Source organism: Martes martes (assembly GCF_963455335.1).
Source record: "Martes martes genome assembly, chromosome: 14".
In the NCBI taxonomy this organism is placed as follows: Eukaryota; Metazoa; Chordata; class Mammalia; order Carnivora; family Mustelidae; genus Martes; species Martes martes.
The window spans coordinates 70,393,566-70,420,568 of record NC_137902.1 but is presented as its reverse complement, the minus strand read 5'-3'; the positions used below and the strand labels follow the sequence as shown (position 1 = coordinate 70,420,568).

Genomic DNA, 27,003 nt, shown 5'->3' with positions numbered 1-27,003 from the left:
ATCTGTGTCTTAGAAGCCAGGTGAAACTTTTCAAGCTGTGATAATTGTACCTTGGATAAAACTCATTGGCTCCAGGACAAACAGAAACTAAAAGAATCTGCAATCACCAGACCTGCCCTACAAAAAATATTGGAAAGGGTCCTCTAATCAAGAAAGAGAACCCAATAGTAACATAGACCAGAAAGGAACAGAGGCAATAAACAGTAACAGTCACCTTCCAGGCTAGACAATGGCACTAAATTTATATCTTTCAATAGTTACCCTGAAAGTAAATGTGCTAAATGACCCAATCAAAAGACACGATACGAAGTCAATAGGGAGTCTGCAAGAAACTCTTTTTAGACCCAAAGACACCTCCAGATTGAACGTGAGGGGGTGAAAAACCATTTACCATGCTAATGGACATCAAAAGAAAGCTGATGTAGCAATCCTTTTATTAGACAAATTAGATTTTAAAAGATTGTAATAATAAGGTAGGACATAAAGGGTCTATCCAACAAGAAGTTGTAACAGTTGTAAATATTTATGCCCCTAACATGGGAACATCCGATTATATAAGCCAATTAATAACAAAATCAAAGAAACACATCAGCAATAATAGTAGGGGACTTTAACACCCCCTCACTGAAATGAACAGATTATCCAAGCGTAACATCAACAAGGATCTAAGGGCTTTTAAATGACACACTGGACCAGATGCACTTCACAGATAAATTCAGAATATTCCATCCCAAAGTTACAGAATACACATTCTTCTCTAGTGCACATGGAACATTCTCCAGAATAGATGACATCCTGGGTCACAAATCAGGTCTCAGCAGGTACCGAAAGATTGGGATCATTCCCTGCATGTTTTCAGACCATGATGCTTTGAATCTTGAACTCAATCACAAGAGGAAAGTTGGAAAGAACTCAAATACATGGAGGCTAAAGAGCATCCTACTTAAGAATGAATGGGTCAAACCAAAGAATTAAAAAATTTCATGGAAACAAATGAAAATGAAGCAACTATATGACAACAAATCAGACAATCTGGAAGACATGGATGCAGTACTAGAGATGTATAAACTACCAAAACCGAACCAGAAAGAAATAGAAAACCTAAACAGATCTATAACCAGTAAGGATATTGAAGCAGTCATCAAAAATCTCCCAACATTTGGGAGGGTCAGATGGCTTCCCAGAGGAATTCTACCAAACATGTAAAGAAGAATTAATACCTATTCTCCTGAAACTGTTCTAAAAAATAGAAATGGCAGGAAAACTTCCAAACTCGTTTTAAAAGGCCAGCATTACCTTGATCCCAAAACCAGATAAAGACCCCATCAAAAAGGAGAAATACAGACCAATATCCTTGATGAACACAGATGCAAAAATTCTCACCCAAATACTAGGCAACAGGACCCAACAGTACATTAAAAGAATTGTTCACCACACCAAAGAGGGACTGATCCTAGGCTGCGAGGATCTGCGAATCAATCAGTGTGATACAATACATTAATAAAAGAAAGGACAAGAACCATATGATCCTCTCAATAGATGCAGAAAAAATCATTTGACAAAGCACAGCATCCTCTCTTGATTAAAACTCTTCACAGTGTAGGCATAGAGGAAACATACCTCGATAGCATAAAATCCATCCTATGAAAAGCCCACAGTGAATATCATTCTCAATGGGGCAAAACTGAGAGCTTTTTGCCTAAGGTCAGGAACACAGCAGGGATGCCCACTATCACCACTGCTGTTCAGCATAGTACTAGAAGTCCTCACCTCGGCAATCAGACAACAAAAAGCAATAAAAGGCATCCGAATCAGCAAAGAAGCAGTCAAACAAACTCTCACTCTTTGCAGATGATAGGATACTTTATGTGGAAAATTCAGAAGGTTCCACCCCAAAAATGCTAGAACTCATAGAGGAATTCAGTAAAGTGTCAGGATATAAAATCAATGCACAGAAATCAGCTCCATTTCTACACACCAACAGCAAGACAGAAGAAAGAGAAATTAAGGAGTCGATCCCATTTATAATTACACCCAAAACCATAAGATACTTTGGAATAAACCTAAGTGAAGAGGCAAAGGATCTGTACTCAGAAAACTGTAGAACACTCATGAAATAAATTGAGGAAGACACAAAGAAATGGAAAGCTGTTCCATGCTCATGAACTGGAAGAACAAATACTGTGAAAATGTCTGTGCTACCTAAAGCAATCTACCCATTCAATGCAATCCCTATCAAAATACCATCAACTTTTTTCAAAGAACTGGAATAAAGAAACAGTTCATGATTTGTCTTATTCAATGATAGCTTGCTTTCAATAGGAGCAAAGGTCTTTTGTCTAACTCCTAGAGAATGAAGATAAAAATTTGGAATTTCAGCCCCCCACAAGCAAGAGAGAAGTGATTAGCTTGCTTACTTATTTACATATTTGTTTCTACTTTAAACCACCCCTTCTCCATCTTTTAAAATCATGCCACTTGATTACATTCTGTTGCATGTTGGACGGGCCTTATCATGACATAAAATATAGTGGAGATTCAGTGAGGTCATAAAGAAAAAGAAAATACCTCTGGTTTAAGAAGAGAAGGCCTCAGCAGTTGCTGTTGCTGCCAAAGGAAATTAAAATAGAAAAAGGTTTAGAAGATAATTCAGGTGGAAAAGGGAGATCATGATTGAAAAGAGAAAAAAAGGGCCACAGCTTAAAACTGGTTACCTTAGGATTATGAATTCTTATTCATGTGATAGCTACCAATATTTTGACTATTGGTGTTGTAATGTGAAATAACAAAGAATTAGTTTCTGTTTCATCATTGTTTTAGGTAACATCAAAGTTAATAACCTTTAATCGATGAAAACCTATAAGTAACTTTTCAGTTCCAACGACTTCTTCGTATAAAAAGTTATTTACTATTTTAAAAGCACTTCAAGTGCCACAGGATTATTTTGAACAAGTTTAGCCTTGTTTTAAATTGCCCCTCTTTTTTCTCCCCACATTAAATGTAATCAGGTTCATTAGTGAGAAGGGTAGAGCACATAACATAATCATATAGTCATAACGCATCGTCATAGTTAAGAAATGCTCCCTGTTTTCCTTTTTACCAAAATGTGGGTTGCTTACAGCCAAACACTGAGCATGCTTTCAGAAATTCTTTTGTGATCAGCGAAATTGTCCTTCCTTGGATTTTGCAGGGATCACTCCTTACTGACTCTCAGCCTCACCCCTACTCATTTAAAGGAAACACGGTCTCTACAGTGTGTTTCCTGATAATTTATATGATAATACGTGCGAACAAGAGACATACTTCAAATTTTGGTTTATCCACTCTTTGAGGGATACAGAACACAAATCTTAAATGGGGATGACACTGGGAATGTGGGCAGAGAAATCCTGGGAGACAATTCCAGTGGCAAACCAGCCTTCGGAAATGGCCCGGAGAACAGCCAGGTGACTGAAGGGAGGACTGACTTTTCCTGAGGCTGGGAGCGAGTTGTCTACTGAAGGCGTTCATTTAAAGGAGTAGGAAGTTGGCGGGAGAGACAGTCTGATCCAATCTGTTACCTGTCTCTGAAAACCAGTTATTCTGACATGCATTCAGCCTGATTTCCAAATACATTAGGACTCACGCATGCTCAGCTGGTGGCCAGTTAGGTCGTGAGCTCATTTCACTCTCTTGACTGGGAAGCTGTCTGCTAAATTCGGCTAGGTCCTCGGTGACCTCATTGGCAGTACCACTTGGAGAGCAGCTAGCCAGATCCCACTGGCCTGAATCGCCACTATCTTCTCCAAATGAACACTATGGGAAGCCTGAGCTTTCTCATAGTCTGACTTTTTAAAACTCTTTAAGATCTTAAGTTCTAATGTGTTAGGAAGGAGACTTGGACTCTGGTAAAAGGGACAAAGGTCCCAGGTTTCTAAAGTACATTTCTAGCCTTAGAAAAATAAATTTGGGCGAATGTCACAATATTGAGTAACAGCAATTCAGGAAACAATAAATCTATCCTTGGAAAGGTGAGCATTTGATATTTGTTCACCCACTTAAAACCTCAGAACAAAATAGCAACAGGTATAAAAGAGAATAAATAGCCCAGCATACTTTTAAGTTTTATTGAAGTAAAGGAAAATATCCTAGCTATGCAAGAAAAGTCAGTCCTGCCTAGAACGTAAATATTTTCCTAGTAAGCTTTATATAACACCGTAAAGCCCTTACCTCTGATGCATAAACTCTCCTGCAAGGCAGAAACAGAGAGATCAGTATTAAACAACTTAGAGTTTCAGATTCAAGAAAATTATAGATAAGATTTTTTTTTTAAAATCTGAGAAAAATGAGAAGGTAATTTTTACTAAAAATTGTCTCAGTGAGAAACACATTTTGTGGCAGTTTATCAGGACAGGAAGATCGCAGTTACATGCCTCTATGACTACGAAGTTAGCAGGCCAGACCCTAGCGTCAGCATACCTTAAATAATCAATTTTATCTCAGTGGTGTATAATAACACACTTTGGCTCTGTTATTGTCAACTGGATTAAAAATATTCTATATCATCTCTAACCTTGCCAAGTCTTGATACATGTAAGATACTCATCTGGGGAAAAGATGTGTTTTATACATGAAGAGCATATTGGTACAGAATGAGAAATGACCTCAATGACTAGAATATATTCTTCCAAACGATTGTAAGATGTTTTTTGTCTGTTTGCATCAATTGATTCTAAAAATAATGAATGCAGAATACTGACTAGCTTTTAAGGGTCACTGACATTATTAGACATAAATATAAGAGCTAAATATTTTCACTTCCATTTCATATTCAATATTATATAAAGATTTATAAAATTCATTGGCCACAAGTTGGGGAAATGTTCAGCTGTACTTGGGGTGGGGGGGAGTATACTATGCTTTCAGTGTTGAATGCCATTAATTATAAAGATTTTTGTCTATTACTTACAGTTGATCTAAAGTACTATATGTATCATATGCTGTTATGAACCAAGTATATAAAGCTAGGAACTGCTATGAAGAGGCACATACATATCTTTAAAGTCCAACAAAACAATCTCTCTAGAAAATTTCTTTAAACTATTACAAGGCCTTTACAAAATAAGTCTACTTATCTGAACAAATCTTAAGTGGTTAAGGCATTGCTGATTGAAATGGTTGGTAATAATGGTAGTATAATGCTTACTTAATCCTGTTGGCAATTCATTATTTGAAATGGTTCTTTAGTGAATTTTGCTTCTATGGTTCTGCCAGTAGTTATGAGAATGATAATCCTTCTAAAGCATTTAGAAGTTTCCTCAATTTGTATCTTTCAGACATAGATAGAGACACTCATACTCTGGTTTTAGTAATGAGAATCAAGTCACATACATGAAATAAAGTGTCCAGCCAAAGCTGAACTTTATTCTCCAGGATTATTTAAGCTAACTTTTTTCATTAGCAGCATTTTCCATACATGTAGAGAATGAAATATCAAGAGATGAGCTACATGTTTCCATTAACCTTTCTGTTACCTTTAATGTGGTTATTTGTATTGTCTGTCTCAGCTCAAAAGCAGAAAGTCACTTGGAAAAAGCACACAACAGAATCAGTGGGTATCACTGTCTGTGGGCTTACAACTAACATGTCTTCCTTTTGGTCCTTCTAAGACCAGTCATATAATATTAATGCATTTTTATGTAGATTATATTCAACATGTATTAATTATTTACTTCACACCACTTCTTTACATTAAGTTTACTTTTAACAATAAGGAAAATGTATGGTAACCTACTTTCGTCTTTTAAAAAGGTATCTAATAATTTCTTATGCACTAATTAGAGCATAATGATGCAGAAGAAAAAAACGATACTCTTTCTGTGGAGGTTGGTTGTCAGGTTGTGGGGGCTCAAGGATTGAGAAGAGGAATAGTATTTTGGCCTGTGTACTCATAATAGGTCTTACGCAGATGTTGTAACTGACTTCTATGACGAAGTTGGAGATCTCTAAAGAGAATGTATATGTAAAAAACTGAAGTAAATATAAAACATGGGAATGGAGGGGTGCCTGGGTGGCTCAGTGGGTTGCGCCTCTGCCTTCGGCTCAAGTCATGATCTCAGGGTCCTGGGATCGAGCCCCACATCGGGCTCTCTACTCGGCGGGGAGCCTGCTTCCTCCTCTCTCTCTGCCTGCCTCTCTGCCTACTTGTGATCCCTCTCTCTCTGTTAAATAAAATAAATAATATCTAAAAAAAAAAAAGGATTATAATTTAAAAAGAAAACCAAACAAACATGGGAATGGATGTTTCATTTAAGAAGCACAAGATACTAGTAAGATATTTAGACAAATATTATAAAAATGACATAGAAAATGTTACAAATTCAGTAAGGCTATAGATACCTACATGAGATTGTTATTCGGAGTTCTTATATTTCTTTGTAATTATTTAGAGAATACATTCTCAAGGAATTTCTTTCATATATTCAAGTTGTTGATACAAAATACTTTTAAAAAACACACAGTCATATCAAAGGCTTACACAATCATGAATAATACCTTGTCAGAGTCCGCCAAATAGCACAAGTTCTCATGCATATGACCAGCTGCCAACAAAAACTCCAACTGAAGTGTTTCAGTGAAAGAGAGAAAAAAATCATGTTCAAGAACCCCAAGAAGTAAATTACTCTGGATTTGGATGAAAAGAATCTGAATCAGAGGAGCTAATGAAAATAATTAGATCTATAGATTTTTTTTTTCAACTCTGATACCATTAAACAGGGATAATAGAACAAGTTCTTGAAGAAATGTCACATAATGTAAGAGCTGAACAAAACCTTTGAAATGATGCATTATAAGGCCCTCCCTGAGCCTATATTAATATACTTACAATGGAAATTATCAAGCAAGACCTTTGCCTATATTTTGAAACTTTGCTTTGTTTTCCTGTGCAGACTTTTATCTTCCATAATAGAATTGCAGAATAAATCAAATAATTACACATGTATTCACAGTGGGGAATTACAAATACAATTTTTTCCATGTGTTATATGGGAAAACAGTGTAATTACTTGCTGGTCAAGTGTAACTTTCATTAAAAAGATAGGAAGGTAACACTTAGCTGAGCTGATGCCATTACGAATTTACCAAGTTGAGTTCTGAGAATAACTACAACATAAAATTCCTTTCTCAAGTATACATTTTTATCCTCTTTGCCTAATATAAAGAGTAAAGGCCTATATAAAACTGAGGACAGTTTGCTAGATATATTCCTTCTTGATTTCTATTTAAAGTGTTAATATTTTCCTCATGCAACTAAATTTGGATGATTTATCTAGAGTAAAGAAAGGTAAATAGAAATGAAGCCAATATGCTGTTCTAAAATTTTGATGAACATTTTATATTATTGATAAACTTAATAAAAATATAATTTTCATCAAATAGTAACTAAAATCATAGTAGGCAAACCTTTGTAGACATTTATTGAACCTTATTTTGATGAAACTTATTAGGATTTTATTAAACTGGAGAAAAATATTTTCCTTGAAGGAGAATCTTCTGATAAAATTATGAGATGATATCAACATGTGGACAAGCAAAACAGAAGACCACTTTAAACATCTGTGGGAATAGTGAAATGTCTTACAAAAGCCACAACTCAAGATTTATTTTCATTATAAAGAAGGGAAGAGAAAGCATAATGAGAAATAAACAGAATAAGACCATCATTAAAAAAGTAAAAGCTTTTTCAAATGTATAAGCATACTAGTAAGATAAAAGCAAGCCAGAGTAAAGAATGTCATTGTAAGAAAACAGATGACTACATCTTACAGCACCTGGGATTTATTTCTGAATACCATATCTGTCAAATCCTGCATTTCCGGATACATGACATTTTTACTTTGGTAGTGTTTAACCTTACCAAATACATAGCCTTCAAGGAAATAATAGAACCTATGATATCATTTTTGGGGGATTATTTTAACAGTTTGCTTTTTTTTTTTTTTTTTCCAGGAGCATTCAGTAAAACTATGATCAGAAAGTAAACGTAGGCATTACTGCATTAACATGTTAACAGGCCATTGGTTTAAGCTGGAGATGTAACTTTCTTGCCCATATATTCCCATTGAAAAATAGATTGAAATTACTTACTTTTTAAATAAATGCAGACAAATAATGCTACTTCGTAGTTAAGAAAATTAAGGTAAATCTATGAGTTAGAAATGATGAGGTTAATAATCTTTAAAAGTAAAAAAAATGAAAAAACAGCATTGCACTGAGTTTAGGGTAAAAGAATGGAATCTTCTTTAATGTTCAAATCTGCCTCCACTCGAAGATTTCAGTCAACAAAAGAGTTGTCCAGTTAAAATAGGAAAATCAACATTACAGTGAAGTAGACTGACTGTGAGGCGGGTTCTCAGTGCCCTCGACAATACTGTGCAAATTCCCCTGGTCGCATTCAGTCACTTCCACATTTTCTGTTTCTGGAGGGCAACGAGTTTCCAGTCTTGAGTTGTGTGTTGGTGGGAAGTTTTTTTCAATTTGACTGTACATGTTAGCTACCGACTTTTCAAGGTCGGCTAAGTTTTTAATATGCTTGAGGATGCCCTTTGGTTCTCTCCGGGAATTTGCACGACATGCTGTTGCAAATGCCGGCGGCTGTCTGACAGAGGACTCCAGTTCCTTGGGGGGCGTCACACTGACAGCGCGCTGAACAATGGGGACACAGACACGCTTAGTGGACGGAGCCCAAGTTGGAAGAGACAGAGAAGAAGGAAGAGAAGGGGATGGGGGAGGGAGGGAGGGGACTGAAGGTAGACGAGGTGAAGGAGAAGAGGAAGGAGAAGGAGGGGCAGAAAGTGAAAGAATTGGAGGAGGAGGGGGAAGACAGGAAAGAGCAAATGGACTAAGGACAAGAGGTGGAGGGGGAGGAGGGGAGATATTTGGTGGTTTGGGAATGATTTCAAAAATGTTTCTTCTGGTTTCAACTGTCATCGTACATGTGGGTGTCTCTCTTCTGAAGCCTGGGGAATTTAAAACGCAGGGCACTGAAGGAGAAAGTTCCAAGCAACAGTCAGCAGGAGAAAGGATGACATCAGGTTCTGACAGGAGTTCCACGGTTCTTGAAACAGTTGGCAAAGTGGAGTAGGAAGAATGAGATGAAGGAGAGAAACAGGAGGAGTCTGAAGGCAGAGATTCCAAGGGCTCGGCTCCATGTGTGAGCAGTGATTCGCCTTGCCTCGTTTCTCCTCTCTCGGGTACATTCGAATCTCCAGCAGTAGGCCGGGGACTGCTGCTACCTTTTCTCTTTGGAAAGGTTCTAGTGGTTTCCTTTCCACCTTCCTGCCTGTTGCTCTGCCACTGCTCCAGCTCTATGGCTTCTGGTCTCTTGGGAAGTTCCCACACTGGTCTCTGAGGGAAGCAGACTGGCTGATTCCACATCCTCTGAAACATTTCTCTTGGGCCTCTCAGGGACTTACTCCTGGCTTGTGTTTTAGGTAAAAATGAGTCTATAAAATCTGTTCTTAGTAAAAAGTCTGAACTTGCTGGTCCTGGATCTAGAGTTTCCTTATAAAGAGTACCGTGGATACTTGAGGCGTCCTCGTCAGACATCAGTGTGAATTTTCTTACCGACTTGGGCTGGTTGTTCTTAAGAGATCCATCTACATGAGCCTGCTTGTGAGCCTCAGTAGTGCTGGAAGAAAAGGGCATCACAGTTTGGGGACTTTTCCTGTCTTCCGAGACTGACTTATTTCCCCTGCTTTGTTGGAAATGGTAGAGAAGGAAAAGACTTGAAAGAAAAGAAGATAATGAAATGTAAGGAAACAGGTCGTGACACAGCTTTCATGAGAAAGATGTCTTTATGGTTCTCATTACGACTTCAAAATATAGAAGGCCAAATAACACTAATCTACCGAAGCCAGACATTACTTTCATGTCCCTGTACTCAAAAAGACAGGGCAAGAAAACCTTGAGAGCTGTGAGTAGCATGAGAAATTTTCTTTTTCTTTTTTTTTTAAGAAAATGCATCAATCCGTAGACTGATTTTTTTTGGGGGGGGTGGGGGCTAGTGAGTTTGATACAGCAAAGTATCCATGACCACACATAACAGTTCTCTTATGTAGAAATCATGATTCCAAATTGCAAACCAGCATTTTGGCTAATGGTTTCATATCCTTTGCTTTGGTGGACAATGCTCAGAGTTGGCTCTCTGGGGAGAAGGATCCTTAGCTGTATCTGAATCGGTACCATTATCTCTCCTCTCAGTCATTCTGTCCTGGAGCTAAAACTACTCTCTGGTCTGAGACAAAGCTTACAAGAGAATACAGAAAGGAATTCTCTATTCCCTAGATTAGAGAATTAAAAGTCTTCAAGGACAGGTGGGAGAATTTCTCTCATAGAGGTCAAAATCACAGTTGAGAAATTGAAGTTACGCTAGAACCTGAACAGAGATTATTTCCTTCTATTTCAATTTTAAGCTGAATCCATTATAAAATGCTATAAACAGTACAAATAACAAGAGGGGCTATTGGTATTTATTTTGAATATGATCTGTGTCAAATTTTGGTCAAGACTGACTTTAATGAAAAGACTTATGTTCCAGTCACATAGTTTCAATATCCCTGGAAGATTTGCTCATACACTGACACTGAATCACAGTGGCTGAGAGTGATAAAGTCAACTAAGGGAAAGGACATAAGCACATATCACTATTGAAAGCATTGGGACCTTTTGCCCAGGAAGGCTGGCGGGTTTTGAATGCCCTCTCCTCAGACTTTGCTCTCAAACTCAATGTTTAATATTTACCCACACAGCAGGAATGAAATAAAAGGAAATGCTGTGAATAAAAATTAAGTGGCCACACTGAAAAGCAAAACAGGCAAGACAATACAGTGCTATATATAAAGCCGAGGCTGTTACTGTGCCTTTTCACAAAGAAACAAACTACTAAGGAAGAACCCTCACAGCTGGACTTGGGGTATCAGGCCCACCCAGATAACTCGGGAAGAACAGACAATCTGGATTCAATAGACATCAAATCCTTCTCCTGATCTTGCAAAGTCATTTTTTTTAAATGGACTTGACACATTATTTGGTACTTTAAAAAAAAATAGATTTGTTCTTGCTAAGAACTACCTATATAATGGAACTGTACCACTTTGGATTAAGAGACATCTTGAAATACTTTTAACAAATTAAGAGCAAGAATTTTGATATACTTCTTGGGAGGTACAGGTTTTCAAGGTACCAAAAGTGAATGAGATATGAGAGATAGAAATTTCTTTTTAAAAGCAAATGACTCCATGGTGAAATGATGAAGATCACTATATTTAGAGTAAAACTTAATCTATTCTCTTATATCTTTTTTCCCTAACACCTCATATTAGAATGATATTATTTACTTACTTATGCCTATGTATCCACAGGTGGGAAAGAGAAAACATGCAACAGAAAAAAAAAAAAAAAAAAAAGAAGCATTTGAACTATAGTTACTTTGAGGTGGTTATGAAAATACTAACAGGAATTTGATGTAAACATTTGATATGTATATTCAGAAAAGAAAATGCATGTTTTTATATTTTGTTTTTACTCTGATATGTAATAATATTTTAGATAAAACCATATGGCATTTCTTTGGTTGTCTCATCCCATAAAATAGCTAGCTATCTGTTTCCTATACTTAGGTAAAATTTACCTTCATTACATATGGTTGATTTCAATCCCGAAACAGATATTTTAAATGGGAATCTAAGAATTTTTTCTATGTCCTAACTGAAAAATTAGTCCACACTGATTTTTAAAGAAGATAAACATACTGTTTGCAAGAAAGTAAATATACAAGTACTGTGATAATTATTATAGACCAACTGTCGAATCTGTATGACGTTATTAGATCACTAAGATTCTTTTCAAAATGACCTTTGATTTTTTGTTTGTTTGTTTAAATTTGGTAATAATTCCTTTGGAGCTAATCTATTTTCTAGTAACATATGGTTAGAATCCCTATATAAAGTTTTTAAATAGATAGGTTAAACATTTGTTAAAAATGCTTAAATGTGAAGAACACAAAATACTTCATTAAATACATATTATAATTGAAAAATTCTCTAAGTCTACCACAATTTTTCAAATGAAAGTAGTCCTTAAGTGTTGCTATTTGAAAATGGTCACCATCAAACTATATTTATTCCAGATGATGTTACAGTGTATCTACTTTTGTTAAGTAAAGATGAATATATGCCACTAACTTCAGATAACAGAAAACTTTACACATAAGTCTTTTTAGTTTCTGAATTTTTTTTTTTTCTGGAGAGAGGTGGTTAATATAAAGAGAATCAAATCATATTGGCTCAATTCCTACGTTCACCAGTGATTCAAAAAGAGACCATAATTTTCAACTCAATTTAAAAATTTTAAAAACTATATTTAAAGCATGAATCCTTTACCATATTATATTAGAAATGGAATGCCAAACACTCAACTGTCAAACATTAAATTCAATTTTAGCATTAAGATACACATTAAAATCTGTTTTAACATTTTTAAAACAACATCACCTTGTGTAATAATATTGATACATGTGTTTAAAACCACTTGTCTCATTAAAAGGTAAATTTCATAATTTTTGAGGCTTGCTTTATTCCTACTAGTAAATGCTACAAATGTAATACAGTTGAATGTGTTTTAGTCCCTCAACTCCACCAAATTCCAGTTGATAAAAGCTGTCTTGGATTTAATTCAGTCATATTCAGAATTTTATCATCTCCTTGGTTGTTCTGCATCTCATGTCCCAAAATAGTTACTCATGAATTTTTAAAACATAGGCAAGTTAAATAAGTCCAAAAGGAATCAGGTTATGAGGGTAGTATCATTATGGAAAACATCTGTGAAGTCTTTTCACAGTAATCTAAGAGTTTTCAAATGTGGATGATTTAATATTGCTTAGAGGTTCCGAATATTGTGGGAGCAATATCGAGCATTACAGCAGTCTCTTTTGAGAAGAATATAATGAAAAGTATATTCTTTAAGTGGTTGGATATTTAATTCTTTATTTGGATTTCAGATTTTCATTACTCTATGTTATGGCATCCTAAGATTGTGTCTTTAAAAAGTCTGTGATTTAAACCATCACATCAGTTTTAAACTTCCAAACAGGAGTTGGCTTTTGATACCAAATCAGGATTATGATTTGTTTTTCTTTTGTTTTTTTTTTTAATTTTTATTTCTGATTTGTTTATGATTGTTTTATTTTTCCTTATTTTCTATGAGAAAATTTCAGAACGTATTTTTAATTCTGGAGAAAAAATTTATGCGTAATTGTGAAGGTTTACAAATAGACTATTCAAGCTAGACATCTGCAAATTTTCTCTAAGTTTTTTATGTTCTTTTTTGGTTTGCTTATGTTTTGGTTATTATTTTTCAGCTCAACCTTTTTTAGGTTCTCATCCTAACAATTTAGTTTTTTTGTTTTGTTTTGTTAAGAAAAATGTCATGATTCAAGGAACCTGCATTTCCGTATCAGGTTGACATGAAATACTCACCCCCCAGCATCCATCACACCCACCTGTCTGTAAGAGCGGCTGCAAAGCCTACTTACATGGTGCTGTCCCCCAGCTCTTCATACAGGTGTGCCCCAGGGGGAGGCGGGGGTGGCGGGGGTGCGGCCACAGGTGCAGGCGTGGGTGCAGCAGGCTTGGCCGCGGGTAATGCTGACTGGATTCGTGCAGTCTTGGTGCACTCAGCTTGGCGGCTTGGGTAAGGCAAGGAAAACTCATTTTAGAAATCGTATACTTATCAATTGGCATACAAACCTACTAAAAACATCAGGAACACAAATACTCCAACTTATAAACTGGTAGAATTACAGAAGCATCCCCACTGAGTATTATTCTCTCGTACCCTCTCCCCTTCAGTTCTTTAAAATATTGACCCTTGAATAACAGAATTCAGTAGAAATATTGGCAAGTTAAGTGAAATAGTAATATTAAAGATGGGGGCAAACTGTCTTTAAAACTGTGATTAATAATTGGTGGTTACTGAGTAATTTCTCTCATCATGTGAGGCAAGGCTGAAGATGCATAATGTTGGAGATACATAATTTTTCCTTATCTTTCATCATCCATCTATTTAAAAAAAAAGTTATTCTATTTAAAATGATCTGAAACATTTTTGACATTCATTGACAGAAGCCATGTAGTTTACAGAGGGTCCCCCTCCTAAAGGACGGGAGGGCTAGCTTTGGTTTCCTTCGGGTACCTGGGACACCTGGCATTCTGGTCCTTTCTGAATGTCCTGAACACCAGCTATTAGCTCCTTCCTCAAAACCAAGATCTCAGAGTGTGGCAGCTATCACAGCAAACTGCCTTTTTCACTTCTCCCCCCTTGGATCCCAAAGTTAAAGACCAGCTCAATTCTGTACATACAAAAGCACAAGGGAAGTTGAAGTCACATACATGGTCCTGGCAGATTGACTGCTTTATCAGGGGTATGTGGGGCTTTTCTTTTCATAGTATATAAAATCATACATAAGATGTTAATTATACTTACACTTTAAACCTGTTTCGAAAGGCAGTGAGAAAGAAAAAAGAGAGAGAAAGCTACATTAGAAGGGCTGCATTCATAATATTTTAACATCTGATTTATTCTACACGATGAATAATTTACTGGTTAAACGCATAATGACACAGACTTAATGACACAGCAGGGAAGCTATGTATTTCAATTCAGAAAGTCAGAATGGGGGAGCATTTCATCATTACCGGCAACGTCACCGATGCTGTGAACACATTCATTACAGGGAGACAAAGAAATGAACTAAATGTAGCAAGCAGCACTGGATGAATATACGTGGAGACAGGAGTTCGAACTCTGAGGGAGAAATGGAAGAGTAAAGGTGATCTGATTCTTGTAATGGGCTTCTTGGCATCCTGGGTGTGTTACAGGAATGGACTCAGGCACCGGGCTCTGATTACCCCTGGGGTCTCCCTTTGAGGCAGGGGCTGGGATTCGAAGGTGCCCCTCCTGGGTCACGAATCCATGGCAATTTTCCCCATATTTGCCCCTTAACTTTGCCACGTACAGATGACTTTCAGAAACAAATGTTAATACAAAAGACTAGCCATCCATCCGGTCTTACTTAGAAGCAGAACATAAAAGTACAAAAGTTAGATTTGTAAATATTAGAATGCTACTTTGAAACACGAGCAGCACAAAACATCATTTTGTTTAATTCTCTCCATCTACAAAAAGCAGTAACTAAAATGAATTCATGGGGTGTCGACCTGATTACTGAACTACAAAAAGAAGAATAATTAAATCCATCTACATAATGTTGAAACGCTAAGCATCTTAGTGGTTTATTACAGTTCAGACCTCTGAGTATAACGTCTGGGATGCTTCAGTTTGGGTCCCTGCATCGTGTGCCCAATAGAAGAGGTCTCCTCCCTGGTTTATTGCTGTGGCATTCCTTTGGGAAGCAGCGCAATAAGTAAGAATAACTGTAAGACAGATTAACATGAAAATGAATTCTGGCTTGAGGGTTTAAAACATTAAAACCATTTGTCCACTATTAAGTTGGTTCATGAAAGCTTTAGAGCCAGTGCATCAGTTGATTTGTTAAGGATATTTCAGACTCCAGTGTATCAACCTAAATGCTGTGTTTGCAACTTCGCATTGCTTTTGTGATGAAAGATACTCTTACAGCATCTTCTTAACCTGTCCCACAGCTGTTTTCACCAGTCATTATCCATATGGATACATTTGAAGTGCTTAGACTTCTATCACAAAGGTTCCCCGCAAGCAGTGTCAAATAACGAAGAGCTTACTAGACAACCTCGAGTACAGACGCTTACGTTAGCTATTATTACTTTACTACTTCGAAGGGCCTAAGTAAGATTTTAAATGGAAGTATTTGCCCGTAAGGCCTGCACCATCACAATATCCTGTCATATGTCACAACTCAGATTTTTGCAGGGCTCCCCAGGAAGGAAGAGCCCCCATGGAAAATGGCATGTGGCATACTATGATTTTTAAATGGTTTTGCCAACACTGCGGGCATTTACACAGATGCAAATTTAATGACATGGATACAGTGTTGTCATGACGGTGTGGTCAGATCTCAGACCTTCCTCGGGACCAGGGATATCTGTACATGACACTTCCTAGGATCCCTTCTACCTTCACTCCTGGAGGTCGGTTCCCCAAAGAACACAAACACAGCCCCAGGACCTAATCTAACAGTCCTGCTGGAGGAGAGCATCTTAGGAGCATGGGCACATTGGGTTCGATGTGAGCAATGCTGGAAGTTTGTTTTGTTTTTCCTTCAAGGAAGGCCATACAGCAGTCCCTAAGAGGTCTGCACCATTCCTGTTTTGGGACTCCAAAGCCATGTTCGCAGGGCTGGCTTTGGGACGATGCAGGTTTCAATCAAGGGATACTCACTGTCTGTAGCTGACCAGAACGACCAGAATGGCAGGGATACAGCAGAGAATGATGATGAAGGCGAGCGCCAGCAAGGCCCCTTCCGTGTAGCCCAGGCTTTCTCCTCGCTTTTTAATGCTGGTCACTGCCTCCGGGGTCCGGATCTCCAAAATGCGTCCTCCTTCCCCGTAATGCGGTTGGAAGTCTTTGTTGATATCAAGCAGTTTGCCATCCAGAAACCTGCATTGTTAGATAAATCATAAAATCAATGATGTTAACAGAAAGTTCTCTTTTAAATGGAATTTTCCAATATCTTTTAGTATTTCCTTCGAAAGTATTTTTGTAAAATATTTTTAAATAATATAGAAAATAATTTTGTAATGTCTCATTACTATTTTTACTAAGCATTAAGTATTTAATATTTAAATAAATTTGTGATAGCTTTTATTATTTTCTTTAATTGAATCACAAGCTGAGTCAGTCTTATAAATAAAAAAATATATAAAAAGAGCAATGAAGAAGAGCAACTACCACCTGTATACGCGTATCACAGATATAATAACAATGGCCCTTACTTAATATGCTCACGGACTTGAGAAAAATAATTATCGACATCCTTGAACTTAGTATCACTCTGTTGAAATTATTTACATGATTACATTATTTGTGTGAATGAATATTCTAAATTACATAGGATATAGTTTAAAATTCTATCCTGCATTTTGTCTGCTTGGGTCCTCAGAATCACCCTGTAGAACAGAACAGTTACAATGCTAATTTATTGCTGGAAAGCCACACAGTTAGGGCCACGAATCTGAGACACCAACCCAAGCCGTCAGGGTCCAAAATCTCATTTGTCTTGTATGCTGACACTCTCAAATCCCAAACCAAAATGACATTTTATGGGCAAGAGGTGAACAAATTAAAAAGTGTTTCCTGCCTAGAAAGAGAAGACTCTATAAATGACGCAGATAGCAAATCAGTCAGGATGACAGGAATTAGCCAAGATAAGCCAACAATTCTTGCAAAGTCTTCTTCTGAATAATACAGTTCTTATTACGGGCATCACATTGGGGTGGGGGGAGCGGATAATCAAGGAAAATTGTTACTTAATTTATTAAGATTTTATTACATATTTTAATTAGCAGGTAATATTTTTCAAAATTCCTTGGGAATATTTGCACAATCCCTGTATAAATCCTACAGTATTGATGTAACACTTCTGTTCTTAATACCACAAAGCCACACCATGTCTTAGATATTTTTGGTTTTGAATTTTTAGATGTTCATCTATAAAAATCAAAGGTCTGACTACAGAAAATTGGAAAGCACAACACTTTCCAAAAAGCAAAATTACTCACAGGCCCCAATGAAGAGGCTGCTCACATTTGGATATACCCACATCACATCTTCTTTAACAAATATTTTTTATTCTTATACTTAAACAGCATATATAAAGTGAAAACTATTACTTTAGAAATATACTGCATAATATAAACCACCATACTTATGTTGAAAATGAAGAAAGCACAAAGAAATGGGGGAAAAATTTTTTAAATGGCCTCAAATTTCATTATCCCAATGATAACAAAGAGCATCTGACAGTCTATTTTATCCATTTTGACATTTTTTATTTTAATTTTCTGACTGATCATGCTGACTTTACTGCACAGTGTACATAGCTTCCTTATGGAAAAAGTAAAGAGATGACTGATACCAGATACAAATTCCACTGGGTAGTTTATTAGACTTCCTATTTAAGAAACCCAATGTCTAGGGTAACTCAATTTTAGTTTTAAAGGTGTATGTTTTTACTCAAGTTCCCATGTGATAATGTAAGGCAGTTAGATTTTTTGTTACTTTTTTTTCTTACAAGTATGTTTTTGTAGATAACAAAAATCCTTTCATAGCATTTTTCCTAGGCCATTTTTAGGTATGTTAGAGAATATGATAAAGATTTAACCATGGTTCCAAGTGCTAGAATAGAATGGTACCACAATTTGTTTTGTTTGTCGGATAAGGTAAGAAGTTCCAAATAAAGTACAGATTAGAAGACCAAATATTGTGAAAATGTCTATGCTACCTAAAGCAATCTACACATTTAATGAAATCCTTATCAAAATACCATCAATTTTTTTCAAAGAAATGGAACAAATAATCCTGAAATTTATATGGAACCAAAAAAGACCCTGAATAGCCAGAGGAATGTTGAAACAGAAAGCCTAACAATGTACAGTATTATGCCTCCATCAGAAAGGATGAATATCCAACTTTTGTATCAGCATGGACAGGACTGGAGGAAATTATGCTGAGTGAAATAAGTCAAGCAGAGAGTCAATTATCATGTGGTTTCACTTGTGAAACATAAAAAATAGCATGGAGGACATTAGGAAAAGGAAGGGAAAAATGAAGGGGGCGGAATCATGAGACTGTGGACTCTGAAAAACAAACTGAGGGTTTTGGAGGGGAGGGGTGAGCCTGATGGTGGGTATTAAGGAGGGCACGTACTGCATGGAGCACTGGGTATTATACATAGAAAATGACTCTTGGAACACTGCATCAAAAACTAATGATGTACTGTATGGTGACTAACATAATAAAAAATAATGAAAAAAGAACTAAAAAAAAAGACCATCCCTATTGGGACCCCTCTCACTCCTGAGAGCTTTTTCTGTATCCTCACTCAATAAACTTGTATTGCTTTACTCGCTCTCCATTGTCTGTGAGATTTGACTCTGTAAGGCAAGAACCTAGCTCTCCAGCACCACTGAGATGAGAGAACATTCCTCAGACAGCTCCCTGTTTTCTCATTCACTCTGCTGATGGAGCGCAGGCAAATGTGCATCCCTGCCTGTTTACCTGTGTGGGATACAACTGTCAAAGTGTGGTATGGAAGCATCTGTCCACGCTGCATTCTGCCTTGATGGTTATCATACTGCAGTGTACCTATGCATGCAGAGATAAAGGGGACGGTGAGCAGGAGTGAGCACTCTACTCCACAGAGACCCCCATCTACATGGTAGAGGGGCAACTGCCTCTTTGTCGGGTAGATACCCTGCTTCTGGGTCTCTGAAACAGGCATACAGAGGGAGCGAGGGTTAACACATCTGCCAATATCCATGCCACTTCAATAACATTGTTTTGCTTAATAAAGCAAGTCATGGGTAGACCAGTATTTCCTTTATACAGTTCCAAATTAAGGACTAATTTATATTCCTTACTATACTTCATACTCTATGTATAGTAAACTAGATTCTAATAATGACTTTTCCATTATTTAAATTTCACTCTTGGGGCGCCTGTGTGGCTCAGTGGGTTAAAGCCTCTGCTTTCGGCTCGGGTCTTGATCCCAGGGTCATGTGATCGAGCCCCACATTTGGCTCTCTGCTCAGCAGAGAGCCTGCTTCCTCCTCTCTCTCTCTGCCTGCTTCTCTGCCTACTTGTGATCTCTGTCTGTCAAATAAATAAAATCTTTAAAAAATAAATAAATAAGTAAATAAATAAATTTCACTCCTTATTTTAGGGTTTTTTTTCCCCCTGGTCTTAGGAATGGGAAATAAGCTTTATGAGAGCTTGGAAGTCAGATTATGATTTAAAGTATAAACACGTTATTTTCCGCTATATTATAAATGCAGTCTGTACAGTATACAGGCTTCTCCTGTATTTCCTGTTTACCATCCAGACAGACAACATTAAATAGGCTGGATGTATAAAAAGGCACATAAGCTAAAACTATATTTGCTTTTTTAAACAAATACTTAGTTAAATTCCATTTTAAAGTACTATGATCTGTTTCTGCTCAGGGTGCTCTGGGTGCAGGAAGCCTAAGAGCCTGTGGCTCCCACCCTAATGACAAAAAAGTCAAATAATACAAAAATCCTAACTTTTTTTGCAAGCAAAATGCCAAATTCTGAAGAGTGACAGTTTCCTCTACAGGGAGATGAGACCATGCATTGTTTCACCTTTCACAGAACAAGGAAAAGTGGCTGCCAAAAAAGCAAATAAAAGAAATGAGCTAAAATGTTTTAAAGAATGTATGTATTCATTTTGAGAGAGAGAGAGAGCACAAGCAGAGGGAGGAGCAAACTCCCTGCTCAGCAGGGAGCCCAATGTGGGGCTCGATTCCAGGACCCCAAGATCATGACCCGAGCCAAAGGCAGATGCTCAACCGACTGAGCCACCCAGGCACCTGCCAAAGAGCTAAAATTTTAATTTTAATTAATTTTTAGAAGCTAAGTATGTACCAACATGCAAAGTTGGCATAAGAGACCCGTGAACATAAAGGGGAGGGGTTGGCGTTGTACTCACTTGCAAACTGTTTTCCAAGGGCCCTCATAAGATGACCTAAGGACAGGGCTGGAGACAGGAGAGAAATCCCCTTCTAGCGCAGGGTTCTAGGGAACAAGCAGCTGAGGCTGGGGCACCTGGCAATTCTATAGGCCCATCTCTCATATAAAGCAAGAGCCTTAAGCCACAGAAAGAGGGGAAGGAAGTATCCCAGTCCCTATGGGTCAGGATAAGCCCACTGCTTCTGGGGAACAAGTATAAGCAAAAACCCACTCCGTGTGGAGGAGGAACAGGAGTTCTCTTGGACTAGACACCCTGCACGGAGCAGAGGTCTATTACTGGTTGGGAGGGGCAGGGAACTCTGACACCAAGACATGCCACAAGTATGGTGTAGTGAACAAGTGCCATGGGAAGGAGGGAGAGCAAAGTCAGAGAGCCTCAGCCCATGTCCCAGGCATGCAGGCTAGACAAGGAGAACAGAGAGCCACCCACCCACGTTGCTGCATCTCCGCTGCGGGAGGAGAGCCAAGCAGTGAGCGAGCGAGTGCATTCGGCCCTGATGGGGGCAGGCTAAGAGAATGAAGAGCTCCCAGGGCCTGCAAAGAGACCCAGCAGGGAAGCCAGACCAGACACTGCCCAGATGCTGGGACATCAGAAGGACTTTGATACAGCTCTGCTTAGTACTTTACAGAATCTAGCAGAAAGTGAAAAACATGCTTGAACTGATGTTCAATATAGTGGTGGAAACTGTAAGAATGAACCAAATGGAAATGGAAGGCTTGTTTTGTTTTGTTTTGTTTTGTTTTTTAGATGTAAAGAAGAATTCCCTCAATGAGCACATCAACAGGCTAACAGATGTATCTGTGAACTTGAAAACAAGGCAACAGCAATTATCTAAAGGAAAGCACCAAGAGAAGAGAGGGCAAGGAGAAGAGGAGGAAGACGAGAACAGAGAGCATCCAAGAGTGTGGAGAAAAATGAATTTTAATTGGAGTCCCAGAATGAGAAGAAAGAGAATCTAGGTTGTAAGAAACACTTGAAAAGATAATGTCTAAGGATATCCTAGAAATTGAGACAATCTAAAAAACCAAAAACAAACAAAAAAACGCAGATTCAAGAAGGTCAAAAAAACCACAGCAAGAACAGAAGCAGGATAAAAGGAATGTATATTTGCTCCAAAAAAATCTAAGAAATTCAGATGACCCAAAATAAAAATCAAAATACTCACAGCCTTGTAAGACAAAGTAGTTAACATATAATTATACTGATTCCAATCTTCTCTATGCTTTTATAAGCTTTAAAGGAAAGTTTTGATAGGAAATCAATTTTAAAAATCAAAGTAAACTCCTCTCAGGAAATACCTTTTGTTTGTTTCTAATTCTTTGGCCTAAGAATTCCAACATCCTCAAAAGCTTAGATTTTAGGATCAGGGGAAGTTGAAAGAATAATCCTATTTCCACTGGTCTGGGTGTTAGGTGATAGTCTTAATATTCTAGTATATTTATTCAGTGTCAAACACTAAATTTTCAACAGCTCTTCTAACTACAACAATATCAATGCATTTTGAGCATTGGATTATGAAATATATCTATATGATTTCATTATAAAATGTTTTGAGGAACAATTCCGGGATTTAGGTTATTATATTAATTAATCATTAAATAGTAATATATTAGACTTAGCTCAAGCTGCTAAGGGAAAACTTGAATACTTAATGGCCATTCCATCCTCTCTTCAGTATAGAAAATCTTGATTTATAGTTATTCTCAATTTCTACCTTCTTTCCTGGCCCTTAGTTATTCAATTGAATTTCTATGTTTACTCTTTAGAATACGACCTAGCTTTGGGAAAACTTGTTTAGAACGAAGGGTGTTTATCTTATACTTTCTAGTGTCAGCTGAAACCCAATTGGCTTCAGTTTGCAAACTGTTGACCTCTTAATGTTTATATGAGCAATTCAGATGATGCTCATCATTACTTTACTCTTGATTTTTTAAAGTTTTTTTTTCAAAGGATTTTATTTATTTGCTAGAGAGAAAGATAGAACAAGCAGGGGGAGGATAAGGTAAGGGAGAAGCAAACTTCCTGCTGAGCAGAGAACCCATTTCAGGGCTCGATCCCCGGATCCTGAGATCATGACCTGAGCCGAAGGCAGAGGCTTAACCCACTGAGCCACCCAGGTGCCTCACCTATCATATTTAAAAATAAAACCAATGTATGTAAAAACAAAGAATGCAGATGGGTTTAAATAAATGTTAATAAGAACAATTCATAGACTATATGTAATTTTAAAATCTATTTATAAATGAATTTTAACATGAATACAATATGCAGAATTGGCTTGGTAGATCTAAAATGCTACTACAGCAGGATGTTGGTTCTAGAACTTGAGAGGAACCCACTGCTCAGTCTCTCTACTTCCCTGTGATTAACATACTATCTTGCCTGTGGCCCAAAGAGCTATTAAATTTAAGTTGGTGAATAACATGCTTAATAACTATGGCTCTTTTATAATTAAGTTGCTATTAAATCACAGTTCCATTGTTGCTAAAATAGCAGCTGTGAAATTTTGTTCAAGAACAGATTTAAATTCAGGACAGATTCAATTAAGAATGTATGGGTTTTAATAAATAAATGGGTAGGTAGATATTTGCTAAATACATAAATGTAGCCACATATGGATATATATGTAAATTAGTATGTGCATCTATTTATTTGGTGCTCTTCAGTATATAGGGAGAAAGAAAAACTAAAATCTGAAATTATGGATTTGGGTACATACATATACACAAATACCAATAAATATTGGGAGACATACATAAGACTATATATCACCAAATATTGTTTAAGAAAGAATGCATTTCAATTTAAATGAGAATTGCATTCCTAGAGGCTGGTGGACACTAGGTGTCACTGGAGCGAAGCTGAAAGAACGACAAAGTTGTAAGCTATTCTAAAATGATTTCCAGGGGAGAATTGCATAGCAGTGTTTTGCTGAGAATTCTGCACTTTCTTTATTTTTAGGATTCATAACTCAAAGATTCAAATTTACCAGGATGGAATAAATAGATAGAAAGTATGGACTGAAGTGGAAGGGGTTATTGCCTTTTGCCCCACACTCCCAAGTCAAGGGAAAAAAAGATAGTAATTTTTGTTGATTCAACCTTGAGGAAACCTAGATGTATTCTTAAAATTCATGCCTGCTGACATCATCGTGGGCAAACTGATAACTGAAGAAGGAATCTGTGCTCTCCGCCTTCCAACAGTGTGGTGTGGGAGCAGGTGTGGAGGTCATCTCTGTGCACTGCCCCTTGCTCCTAATGGACCTTCTGACCTCCAAAGTCCCTCCCTCCCACCTGGGCCTGGAAACATCTAGGCATGAGGACCCTAGGTATGGTCTCTGATTTTTTTGCTTACACTACACTTTCAACAACAATTTGGTGGGTTTTAACCTTTCAGTACTTAGAGCCTTAAACCAGGATCCTCTGTAGGGCAATACTGTCACCAGGGAGCTATTACAGACAATCAAAAAGGACTTACTTAAAAAGTTCATTTCTGTCAATGGCTCGGTTGGTCTGGGGGTCAATGGCATAGACAGTCAGGTCACATTTGGTGTAATCTTCCAGAGAAAAGGCGTCCCCATGCCTTCGAGCACCAATGGACTCCACCACCACCTTGGCACCGGGAATTTGCTCCTGAACATAGCGATCCAAAATCCTATAAATCAAAGTACAAACATGACATTCTGACAGGCTTTCTGGGGGAAAAAAATCATTCTCAACTTGAAATGACATTTAGTAAATGAAAAATGATGACAGCCTGGTTTTTGCTAATGTTTACTGAATAAGAACACTTGAAAAAAAATTCTCTGTATTTTTTCAGCATTTAACTCCCAATGATGCTAGAAACTGAATAAGGTAGAACAAGGTCATCAACCATGTCCTGTTTAAGTCTAGACATTTGGAATTTATGATACCCTTTGAGCTCTACGAGTCTCATGGGAATTGCTAACTATGTTGTACACATAAACCTGTGCATGGTTTATAGGAGTCAAGGGTCTTAGAACCCTTGTGTTCACATGGTTGGTGTTATAAACTGTATGTGCCACCAGATTCTGTGATACATGGCGCATAGCTGTGTACCAAAGTCCAGGACTAGGCTACCTGTTTCCCTCAGGGCATAAAGACTCAGAGCATTACAGCAATGAAAGTAGGTAGAAATGTTTTGGAATGGCAGGTTTACCAACTTAAGAAAAATTCTGCATGCAAATCTCAGAGGCTATTTAGGTGAATACAAACAACAAAAAGATCTATCATTTGGTCTAGAATCAACAATCATCAATAGAAAAGACAAATAATGTTAACCTACACGTAACTTCTGGAAAATACATTTTTTTTCTAATTGCATAATTTGATTTTAATCAAAAGCACATATTATTGCCATATGTCTGTGGTCTCTATCACCACAAATGACAATTTCCTTAATGTCTTTTCCTTATTAAAAACTTGACATTATTATTCCTTATTAAAAACTTGACATTATTAATCCCCATGGGTTAATATCAGAATGTATATTATTAAATATTTATAGATAGTCAAATGTAAATGAATTGATTTTAATAACTAGACATAGCAAATATTTTTAAATTTATCTATAGATTCGACAACCATTTGGAGTCCATGTGATGGCAAAGTCCACTTTGTCTGTTGGCTTTCATCTTTCTGTGTTTGTCTGTTTGCTTTTAAATGTGTCTGGTGCAGTCCAGTCAATGTCCCTCTTATTAAAGTACAATTCATCTTCGTCTTTTTCTTACCAGCTCACACCCACTGGTCTGTCTGCCCAACCGTATCTCTTCTGATGAGATCCTTGCTGAGGAATTAGGATGAGAAGAATGTATTCTCCCCAGAACCTGAAGAGAATGGCTGCTCAAGGAGACACACACTGTGGAACAGTGTTCAACCTGTGGATTCCTTTCCTGAGACAATTATGCTCCCTAACCAAAAAAAAAAAAAAAGAGAGAGAGAAAGAGAAAGAAAAAGGAAGGAAGGAGGGGAAGGAAGGAAGAAGGAAGGAATGAAGACTGGCCTTGGAGTCAAACTACATTGTACTCTGGACAGTTGGTACAGGTATGAATGGGAAGAACATAGTGGTAAAGACCTTGGATATCTGGCTTTTGTTTTCAGCTCCTTTACTTACAAAGTGCAAAATCTTAGATCAGTAAGAAGCTATCAAAGGCTCAGACTCCTCAACCACAAAATGAAGGAATCATTAGCCACACAGGACAACTGTGTATATTACAGGCACGAACTCTCATAGCCAAATCTCTGCACAATTTTGAGCACATAGTTGCTTTTCCATAAAATGTGATTATGCTTATTATTAGTTTGGCTGAAAAGTGTGCATTAATAAACTTCTCCCCTGCCTCTAATTCATTCAAGACATTTAATGAATTTGTGGCATTATTAAGAAAGCCTATTTCTCACTAGTAATATTAGCTCACATATCAAAAACCGAATGAGTATGTTGTTAAATATACTGCAGAAGGTGGCTATCTGTCCCAATACTGCACTTGAATAATTTATAACTGCTGCATTTCCACTTACACATTGATTAAGTATGTCCCAAGGAAATCACTTATATATGCATAAACTATGTTTTTCTATAATGAGGAAACTTGTCTACTGAGATTGTGTCTTTTCCTGTATTTGGGGGCAATATTGCAGAATCATGGGTGACTAAAACTTTGAATGTGGAATGAAATACAACTGTGCTAACTCCTTGATCACATCAGGGAATCACACACCAATGAAGTCCAAAAATGAATTATGTCACGTAAGGCCTGTAACGAAGTCTTCTCCCTGAATTCTTTTCTCTTAAAACTTTGCAGATCTTTTGGAATTAAATATCTCTTCCGATACAGAAAGAGGTGTCCAAACTCGAACTCTTTCCCCACCTTTTCTGATACATAAATGTTAAACTAAATTTAAACCTTTTTAAATGAGAGCACATTTTGTAAAAATCTGTCTTTCCACTTGTGATCTATATCCGTATACCTAAGCACGTCTACCTTATCACCTACATACATGAATATATTACATACATATACATATATGTGCTATTCAATAATGGCTCTTCAGCCCTTGATCTTCAAATGTACACAGGTACATTGTTACTTAACAGAGGTTTCCTGAGTTCATAACTTTTTAGTCACTTACTTTGACTCCTATAAATTCGTACCAGTGTTTAAACTGCCTCTATCTTTATCTTTTGCTTTAAATTATTAATATGCCAAGCCAATTCATACATACAGTTTGGAATCAA

The 27,003-nt window shown here is 37.1% G+C and overlaps 1 protein-coding gene across 5 annotated transcripts in view; it reads right to left on the bottom strand.

The window, feature by feature from the left end:
* PCDH15 (protocadherin related 15) overlaps positions 1-27,003 on the bottom strand; it is a gene marked incomplete at both ends in the record, with an annotated part of 820,110 nt that overhangs the window by 6,778 nt on the left and 786,329 nt on the right. For 3 of the 5 annotated variants that reach the window (XM_080823084.1, XM_080823085.1, XM_080823086.1), the window contains 3 exons: positions 13,574-13,726; positions 16,417-16,635; positions 24,223-24,399. In XM_080823084.1, coding sequence (XP_080679210.1) covers positions 13,574-13,726; positions 16,417-16,635; positions 24,223-24,399 — 549 coding nt within the window. Of the gene's footprint in view, positions 1-2,568; positions 2,608-4,209; positions 4,229-6,534; positions 6,601-13,573; positions 13,727-16,416; positions 16,636-24,222; positions 24,400-27,003 lie in introns of all 5 variants that reach the window. The other 2 variants (XM_080823082.1, XM_080823083.1) reach the window with 2 other exon arrangements.